Genomic DNA, 9,444 nt, shown 5'->3' with positions numbered 1-9,444 from the left:
AAACCTACGATTTGTTGAGTAAAAGTAGATATATATTATGGACGCTATGTAGTCTAGCTTTTACTAGTTGTGTATATATTACAGAACTTTTACAAGGAAAAACACAAACTGCAACAAAGCAGTGTAATCCTACCAACAAAAAACAATGAATGATAAATTCTTTATTTAAAAAAAAAAAAAAAAAAAAAAATCTAACTAATAGAAAACTAGAACGAGAAAGCAACTTCACAGCACTAGAATCATTTAAAAAAAAAAAAAAAAAAAAAAAAAAAAAAGAGTTCCAGAGTAATTGATGAAGGCAAAAAGTTTAATGGCCATATACAACAATTGCGCATCTCCTATACTATTTTATCTATCAAAACTGCTTAATGCGAGCATATATCATGTAAACAAAACATGCTTTAAAAGGAGGTCATTATTGTAAAAAAAAAATAATATATATATATATATATATATATATATATATAAAAAATTACTCATATCTTTGAATTATGTACCAAAAAAAAAAAGTCAGCTTTCTGAATCCAAATTCGGCAGGATTTACATGTTGCCTTAATTCTCGTCGGTACATTTTCAAGGATCCGACGACGGGCTCTCAACGCACTTGCTGTTGCCCGAGACAGCATCATCTCCTCGTGGGGCCGGAAGATCACCTTTGGGAGCGGGGCCCGCGGAGGGGGGCATGAGGAAGTGGATGGTGTGGGGCCCGGTGCGGGACTGGATGGCGGAGCTGAAGGTGGGGTGCAGCGCCCGTTTCTTGTCGGGGGAGTCGCGGAGTGAGGTGCGGCAGATGGGGCATGTCGACTGCCGCTGCAGCCAGACGTCGATGCATTTCACGTGGAATGAGTGGCCGCAGTACGGAAGGATCCGCAGCAAGTCGTCCTCCCCGTACTCCTCCAAGCAAGCCGTGCATCTTAACCACACAATACAAGCATATTAAAATTATTATTATACTAACATTTTGAAACTTCATCATCATCAATCTAGATACTTCTCTTTTCTTTTTATACTACGGACCTAGACTCGTTAATGACAGGAGGCTCCAAAATCACATGGCAAACTAGGATCTTTCGAACCTCTTGAAACAAACTAGGGATCTTTTTTTTTTTTTTTTTTTTTTTTTTTTACACATAAACTCTCTTCTCTACTGCAGAACCAATGACCCGAGGTGGGACTTTGCTGGCTGAGGCCTAAAGGAGCTCACCCCTCTCATTAATTTTTTTTTTTTTTATGCATAACCGTGGTGTTTGGGTTAGACCCGACTAAAATCCGCGGGCCCAATTGTTATGTTCAGGACACAAGGTACCAAGGATCTCTCTTACCACTAGACCAACCCCATGGGATTAACCCTTATAATTTAGTGGAAAAAAGAGCCTAAAAATGGTGATGCGACAAAGAAAGAGCCTAAAAAGTGGGTTCTTCTACAAGGAAAAAAGAGCTAATAATGAGAGACTCTAAAGTCAGACATGCTAATGACAACGTAGATTAAATCACACCAGTGACGCCGAGGTCTTATTACTAGAGCCAATCACGAAGATTAAATCTACACCGGTAGAAGTTCTGAAAAATTATATTCTCAGATACGGAAAGACTTTAGTTCCAATGAAAGATCTCCCCTTCATTAGTCTTAGTCTTGGATCACAAGTGGACACATAGTTTGTAGCGACACAGTCGCATGATTGTGACAAAGATATTCCTTTGGATAGTAAAAGCTCAAAAAACAGAGACACGCCACTTAAAGATGATTGGAGTCCTACATGGTTGGTGCTGGAACAGAGAAAGGGACATTACTGGGACCCGAACCATGTTCACCCTGATTGTAACTATCCTCAATACTTTGCAATCACTATCCATTCAAAGAAATTTAATCTTCCAGCTAGTCCTTCTCAACAGCTATAGACTATGGATAAAAATGAGAGAACTTGATCTAAAATAAGTGGAAGAGAACATACTGAGCATCTTCTTGGGACGAGAAAAAAGCGTCGCTGAACTTCTTTGTGGGAAAGCTTGCTACGACCACGGGATCAATGCCATGTAGGCCTCGTTCTAACTGCAACCAGTAAAAAGTGAAAAATTTGTCAAAATATGTCGAGCTATAAGTGGAAAAACCGGTTTGTGTTATTACTGATTGTGCATTGCCATTGACAAAACCGTACAATGCTGAACCATGACCATGTTGTTTACAGAAACAGTATATATTCAACTGAAATGGCATGTGCTGAAACCGTACTTGCAATAAGATATGTGAATACAAGGGGTCATAGTAAGAACATTTTTTAAACTTATTTTATGAGAAATTGAAATTCTAGGACTGGACTATTGATGGAGAAATTGACCACGAGAACGTGCAACAACTCAGACCAGTTTGAAAATCGTGAACGCTGCAGTGAAATCGAATAGTTGTTTAAAAAAAAAATTGAAATAGAATTCACACGAGTAAAATTCTTAGTGATAGTGAAACTTGATTATGAAGCGAAAATCTCTTGGCATAAGTATTTAAGCAAATTGATATAGAATATTCATTGTCTTGGAACTGAAAAACTGAAAGAAATAAAACATAAAATTTAAGACTCACGATGCTAAGATCAGATCTGGAAGCAACGGGAAACGATCTTCTAGAAGAATTGAGGTGAATCTGGGCACAAATGAGTCTCGTGCAAACGAAAACGATGAACAAAGTACTCACAGCGAATCCTATCACTGTCATAACCAGATTAATCCCCGAAGATATCATTCTGTTTCACTCTTCTTCTGAGACCCAAACACGCTGTTTCACTCTTCTATTTTAGCAACTACACGGCTTTCTCTCTCTCTCTCTCTCTCTCTCTCTCTCTCTCTCTCTCTCTTCTCTCTCTCTCTCCACCGAAATTCGAAAAGTCTGACAACCCCAAGAAAGTGAGTTATTTATTTCAAATATTAACCGATTACAGTTCAAGGAGCCGAAGAAGACGTAAAGGTAACAGTCGGTATCTCTGATCGTGCCCTGGGTTTGAGACTCTTGTCATCGAAAGTTCTCAAACTGTTTGGCCTCTCTCTCTCTCTCAACTCAAGACGAATTTATGACTTGATTACGTGAGTGAAGGCGAAAGAAGTTGAGAGAGAAAAGTGCGTTTGGTTGTCACGGAAAGAAAGAGAATCCCGGTGGTAAATAAGAAGATTGAAGCCATGGAAATGGAAGGTGAGTGAGTAAATAGGAGAAAAAAATACTAAGAAATAAAGACCCAACAAAGAACAAGAAATAAGATTTCGGGCTAATGAGAGGATCTAATTAGGTGGATTTGCAAATCCAAATGGGACTCATGTGATTTTTTTTTTCTTTTTTTTTTCTATCTATAAAAATAATAATAGGACACGCACGCAAATGTCTCTCTCTTCTAGTACTCTCTTTCCATATTTAAACGGAATCTCTTATCTCATATCTTTTACTTTAATCTCCGTGTAATAAAATAAAAAGAAATAAAAGAATCTCTCATCCGACCAAACATATTTCTACCGGTATTACGTGTAACATTAGACATGTTGTTGGCCGGCTGAATTTCCGATTTGACAATTGTATCGAGAATATTGAATATTTAATCTTAAAGCAGTAACTGCTAGTAATGGGAACTGATATTTGTAAGCGCCAACAACGCATCAGCGTAAGGAAATGTAGACAAATTTTGTGAGCCCCAATGCACAAAAATGGCAGGTCCCACTATATTTCTCTACCTTCCGCTGTTAAATATCATTTTTGGGTAGAAATTGTGTAGAGTTGATGATACACCATCTGAATTAAAAATTTGACTAATATTGGTATCGTTTGGCACAGCTTTGTTTTTTTTAAAAATGCTTTTAGTTTCTGTTTTTAAAAAAAACTTTTTTTTTTTTTAAAACTAACAGGTGTTTGGTAAACTGTTTATAAAACAGTTGTTGCTGGTAACAAAAACTGATTTAGCGTTTGGTAAAATAAATATATTATGGTCAAAAGACTAAAATAGACATGATTTTAAAAATTAAATAATAATTATTTATATGCATATAGATTTCAGTCAAATAACTTTTTTACTACAACAACAAAAGAATATTTTAAAAAAGAATTATTTGTACTTTAATATGTATAACAAGAAAAATACTTAACATTCAACGAGAGTTTCATGTCAATAATATTTATAAATAAAAAAAATTATTGTAATTGTTCAAAAAACTCTAGCTTATTATTTTTCTAAGGTATTTTAGTATAGTTGTTTTGTTTCAATGTATTGGATCTAAATTAAAATACATATAGCTTAATTGATAAATTAAAGTGTAAACGTATATATTTAATCACCTATTTGTATTTACTATTTTTACATTATTTTTTATACTTTTATTAGTTCACCGACTTGACTATTTGTTGTACTTATTCCAAGGTCAGTCGGTGAGTTCCCTATTCTTTTTCCTCACTCAGAGCTCTCAAACTCTTTCTTTTTCTCTGTAAATTACAAGTGACAATAGAGAGAGAGAGAACGCAGAGTCATAGTGACAAGGAAGAGAGCAATAGTAAGGGTATAAAGGTAAAGTTCAAGTTGATGGCTTTTGTGAAGAAACAAAGATGTGGCAAGAAGACAAAGTTAGTCGAGGAAGAGCAAGCTGCCGTGCTGTTGATGGCTCTCTCATGTGCCTCTGTTTTTGCTTGAGAGAGAGAAAAAAATTCCTTGGATGGTCAAAGACTCAAAGTCTTAGGATAATATATTTGTCTTTAGGCGATGAGATTTCAAATCCGAGATTGTTTTTAGGGTTTTGATTTGTTTCTCTAGCCATCGATTTCTTATTCAGGCTGATCAATCGGGATTGTTTTTAGGTTTTGATCTGTTTTTTTTTTTTTTTTTTTTTTTCTCAAGCCATAGGCAACGAGCTCGGAGTCAGAGTATCGGAAGAGCGGGTTTGCGATACAAAAAGGGTGGACGAGATGGTCAGCGACGCCGAGCGGGCAGAGTTTCGAAGACGTGGGTTAGTCTGTTACTTTATTTATACAAATATTTTTTATACGAAAAACGCAGCCAAGTGCAATCTGTTAGTAAATCTGTTCATAGTTTTGTAGGTTAGTCTCGGTCGGTCTGTATGTTAGAGGGTTATTAGGAAATAATTTCGGGATTAATTTATGAGGACATTCCAGTAATTGTGTTCAGAATGTTTAATCGCTTTTATCAAAAGCTAAGAATTGTAGCTTTTGGCAGTTACGTACAAATATGAAAAAACGATTATGAAGTTTTTACAAAAAGCTGTTTCACCAAACGCTTTTTTTCAGTTTGGTTTTTTCAAAAAGCAAAAACTGGTCTTGAAACACTGAACCAAACGGGACCATTGACTTACATACAATTTTTTGTGGCTAAAACTGTTATATAGTTACTTATTTATAAATAGTCGATATTATATTTGTTGAGGCAAATAACTCTTCATATTTAATTAGTATCTTTATCGTTTCTTCATTTAGCTTAAAGGGAGTACCGACTTCCGTGTGTTCGAAAATGGCAAACATAATTCTGACATCTGTCGAAAGTAACACTGAAACAGACAGAAGAAGACAAACCAATTAATACCGTTAGCATTTGTGAATGTTATGAAGTTGTGAACGTTGCTCTCTCTTGAGTTTTAACATCAAATCTCAGCCGTTGCATTTGTGAACGTTGCAACATCAAAGGCTGAAATTTTTTGTCCGTTTGAGTTCAAGAGCTATTAATTTTTTTACACTTTCACCCCTCTTTCATTTTACACTATAAATACACACAATTTTGTTTTAATTTTCACAACAAACAAATATTCTCAAATCTCTCTACAAACTTTATTATTATATAGTTTATATCATATAAATTTTTATTACATGCATTTTCTATTATAAGTAAAATTTATATAGTTTTAATTTTCTATTATAAGTATAATTTATATTATATAGTTTGAATTTTGTAGTATAATAAAATTTCTATTAGATATCATGTCTGGCGAGTCATCAACTCACCGAGGCTCTCGTCGAGATACACGTGAATCACGTCAAAGTTCTAGTCGCACTCTCACACCATCACAAGCACAATAAGAAGATGAGCAACATGAAGAAGTTCAACAAGCCTCTCCACCACGAAAATTTCCACAAAATTGGAAACTTTTCTCAACTTTCCAATTACGAAAACACCAAATATCAACCTGTCCCGGTTCCAATTCACTTGGTGTATCCTCTTATGTTTCACATCGACCACAATATCAACCACAATATTTTTCACAACAACATTCACCACCTCTTCCACATCAAGAACAATATTTTTCACAACAATCTCCACCACCTCATGAACAACCTTCTAGCTCACAACAACATCCATACAAATCTTTTCTTAACCCTAGATCAATTCCAACAGACATAACGTTGTCATGACTGAACAGAAATCAAAAGATCAGACAAACAATTACAATTCATCATGAAATACAAAACTGAAGCAATTATTTATTTTCGACTACTTAAACCATGTAACTACTGACATAAATGTAACTAAATCAGAGATGTGATATAACTACAACTTGTCACTACAACTGTAAAATGTAACTACACATCTAAATAAAGCATGTGATCAAACAATAGATCAAACACAAAGAAACTGACATAAACCAGGATGTGATATAAATATAACTTCTCACTGAAATTTCAACTTCTTAAACCATGTAACTACTGACATAAATGTAACTAAATCAGAGATGTGATATAACTACAACTTCTTAAACTGAAGCATTATGTTTTTTTTTCAACTTCTTAAAACAACTTATCTAGAATCAAGAAATTCCACTAAACCAAGGTGTGATATAAATACAACTTCTCACTGAAATTTTAACTTCTTAAACCATGTAACTACTAACATAAATGTAACTAAACCAGGGATGTGATATAACTACAATTTGTCACTACAAATGTAAAATGTAACTACACGTCTAAATAAAGACTGTGATCAAACAACAGATCAAAAACAAAGAAAATGAAGCAATTCTTTTTTTTTTTCTTTCCAACTTCGTAAAACAACTTATCAAGAATCCAGAAATTCCACTAAACCAGGGTGTGATATAAATACAACTTCTCACTAAAATTTCAATTACTTAAACCATGTAACTACTGACATAAATGTAACTAAACAAGGGATGTGATATAATTACAACTTGTCACTACAACTGTAAAATGTAACTACACTAAAGCATGTTACAAAGTAACAGCTTTCACACATAAAAACTGAACTAAAGCAGTAATTTATTTTCAACTTGTTAAAGAATGTAACTACAGACATAAGTGTCACTAAACAATGGTGTGATTTGACTAAAACTTGTCACTAAATTCTTCTACTGTAACTACATGTCTCACTAAAGCCTGTAAAATGTAACTACAGCAAACCATTCTATCCAGATTTAGTTACATATTCGTCACTACTACTTTGGTAACTAACTAATACTTGACAATAAATATTAAACATGCAACTACAATCTGAAATCTTTCGACATTTAGTCACACCTTTGTAACTAAATCTCAGTCATGTAATGCAAACTTCTGCTTACCATTTCAACTGCATCTTCATCGATTTTCTCACTTTGCTTTAGCCATTTGGCAGGTGATTTCTTCGGCGATGGAGCCGATTTCTGCTTCTTTGACAGTGACAATTTCGCCGACACATTCCCACCCATCTTTGGTAAAGGTGGTGTCTTGTTGGGGGATGATCGACTTGAACGACGGAGTGATGAATTTGGGTTCTTGGTATAGGTCTTCCCAGATGAAGACATTTTAGAAAAATGGGTTGCGATCGGGAAAATTATATTTTAGGCAAAGGGGTTTTTGGGTATGGGTTTTGGGTAGCGATTTAGGCAAAGGGGTTTTTGGATATCGGTCTTAGCATGGTTGGGTTCTGGGTAGCGGTTTAGGAGGAAGGGTGTAGGAGATAAAGAATAGGGAAGGTGGGACGGTTACCTTAGCAGACCGAAGGGTGGGAAGCGGTTTAGGTTCTGGGTTACCTTAGCAGACAGAAGGGTGGGTAGCAGTTTAGGTTCTGGGTAGCGGTTTAGGAGGAGGGGCGTGGGAGAGAAAGAAGAGGGAATGTGGGACGGTTAGGGTGGGCGTGGGAGAGAAAGAGGGAACAGAGGAGAGAGAGAGAGACTTGAAACGAAAAAAAAGTGGGAGAGAAAGAGGGAACGGACGAGAGAGAGAGAGCGACATGAAATACAAAAAAATTTAATATAAAAGAGGGAACAGACGAGAGAGAGACCTGAAATGAAAAAAAAAAAGTTAATATAAATCCCATATAAAAGGGGTATAATAGTATTAGCACATTTAGGGAAAAATAGAGGACTCCTAGTTTGGTATATTTTTGGAAAAAATGGAAAATTGGAAATGGGCCTTAATTTAGTCATACTCTTGGCAATTCTTCTATAGAATAATAAAAAGTGTAAATGCAATTAGTAGTGAAAGATAAGGGTTACCACGCCCAGCCCAAGCCCACTGGTTCACCCTTGGGAACCCAAACCATTTGGCACAAATTGCATATACAAGCTAACTCATTTGTCCATTCTCACTCTATGTGAGACTTTAGCATTTCACTTCTTACACATAACTAATGTGATTACACAATTATTTGTTTCTTTAGGCACACTTTGAGCATCAATCTCTTATTCATTATAGCTCTATTTTTAGCAAACTTATAACCGATATTATACCCCCTTCCGCAAAAAATAATAATACGCTAGAATTACCCAATATCATTGAGAGGACCCCACTCAAATCTTTTCCAAGCCGCTCACAAGATAACAAATACTCTTTATTATTCAAATCTCCACTTTATTCCAACACGCATGCCTTATAATATATCTCTCAATTTTTTTAATTTTGATTAAAAACGGTAAATGCAAATCAAATGATAATATTCCTATCAATATATATCTCAATAATATATAACAATATAATAACAATATAATCCCTATATCCATTGCCTTTGAGCATATAGCATTTAACATAAATAAAAGAAAATGAGTAGACGTTTTTGCTGTGTGCAAGGTATTTAGATTGCTGAAAAAAATGAGAAAGTACTTCTAAGACGATACCCTTCGAGAACTGAAACGAATTAATTCTATAAAACTCACATACGTAAGCCCTCTCGTGTTTAGAAAAGTCGTGGTGAATAAGTCAAAAATTTCTTAGTGAAACATTCCTTCAACAATAAAAGGATTTTATTTTGATCATACATGTCGAGTCACAGACATATATCAACAATAATCTTATGCTTGTGATGTGTCCATAGTCCATTGACTTATCTATGGTTATATATATACATATATATATATATATATATATATATATATATTGTACAGCTGTGTAATACTTTAATGAATAATGATGAGATACATATCTCTCTCACCTATACAATTACAACCTATGTACATGCAATAGATATCTATGTGATGTCCATTGGA

General features: G+C 34.9%; 1 protein-coding gene across 1 annotated transcript; it reads right to left on the bottom strand.

Annotated features, from left to right (window-relative positions):
* Positions 1 to 284: 284 nt before the first annotated feature.
* On the bottom strand, positions 285 to 3,303 carry LOC149378961 (RING-H2 finger protein ATL66-like). The gene is made up of 3 exons (XM_089602376.1): positions 2,576 to 3,303; positions 1,953 to 2,050; positions 285 to 913 (listed from the first exon to the last, which is right to left on the bottom strand). The coding sequence occupies exons 1-3, from the start codon at positions 2,732 to 2,734 to the stop codon at positions 574 to 576; spliced, it is 597 nt and encodes a 198-aa protein (XP_089458502.1). The 5' UTR covers positions 2,735 to 3,303; the 3' UTR covers positions 285 to 573.
* Positions 3,304 to 9,444: the final 6,141 nt, after the last annotated feature.

Source organism: Urtica dioica, chromosome 12, assembly GCF_054948205.1.
Source record: "Urtica dioica subsp. dioica isolate 48M chromosome 12, U.dioica_male_clone48M_v1_H2, whole genome shotgun sequence".
Lineage (NCBI taxonomy): Eukaryota > Viridiplantae > Streptophyta > Magnoliopsida > Rosales > Urticaceae > Urtica > Urtica dioica.
This window is presented reverse-complemented; position numbering and strand designations above follow the sequence as displayed.

What these genes read in the sequence shown, in the direction of transcription:
- LOC149378961 (XM_089602376.1), bottom strand. Translation starts at nt 2,734, where the DNA reads ATGATATCTTCGGGGATTAATCTGGTTATGACAGTGATAGGATTCGCT. An exon ending in CCAGATCTGATCTTAGCATC is followed by an intron (nt 2,051 to 2,575) that starts GTGAGTCTTAAA and finishes TACTGGTTGCAG; the next exon opens with TTAGAACGAGGCCTACATGG. An exon ending in TCGTCCCAAGAAGATGCTCA is followed by an intron (nt 914 to 1,952) that starts GTATGTTCTCTT and finishes TGTGTGGTTAAG; the next exon opens with ATGCACGGCTTGCTTGGAGG.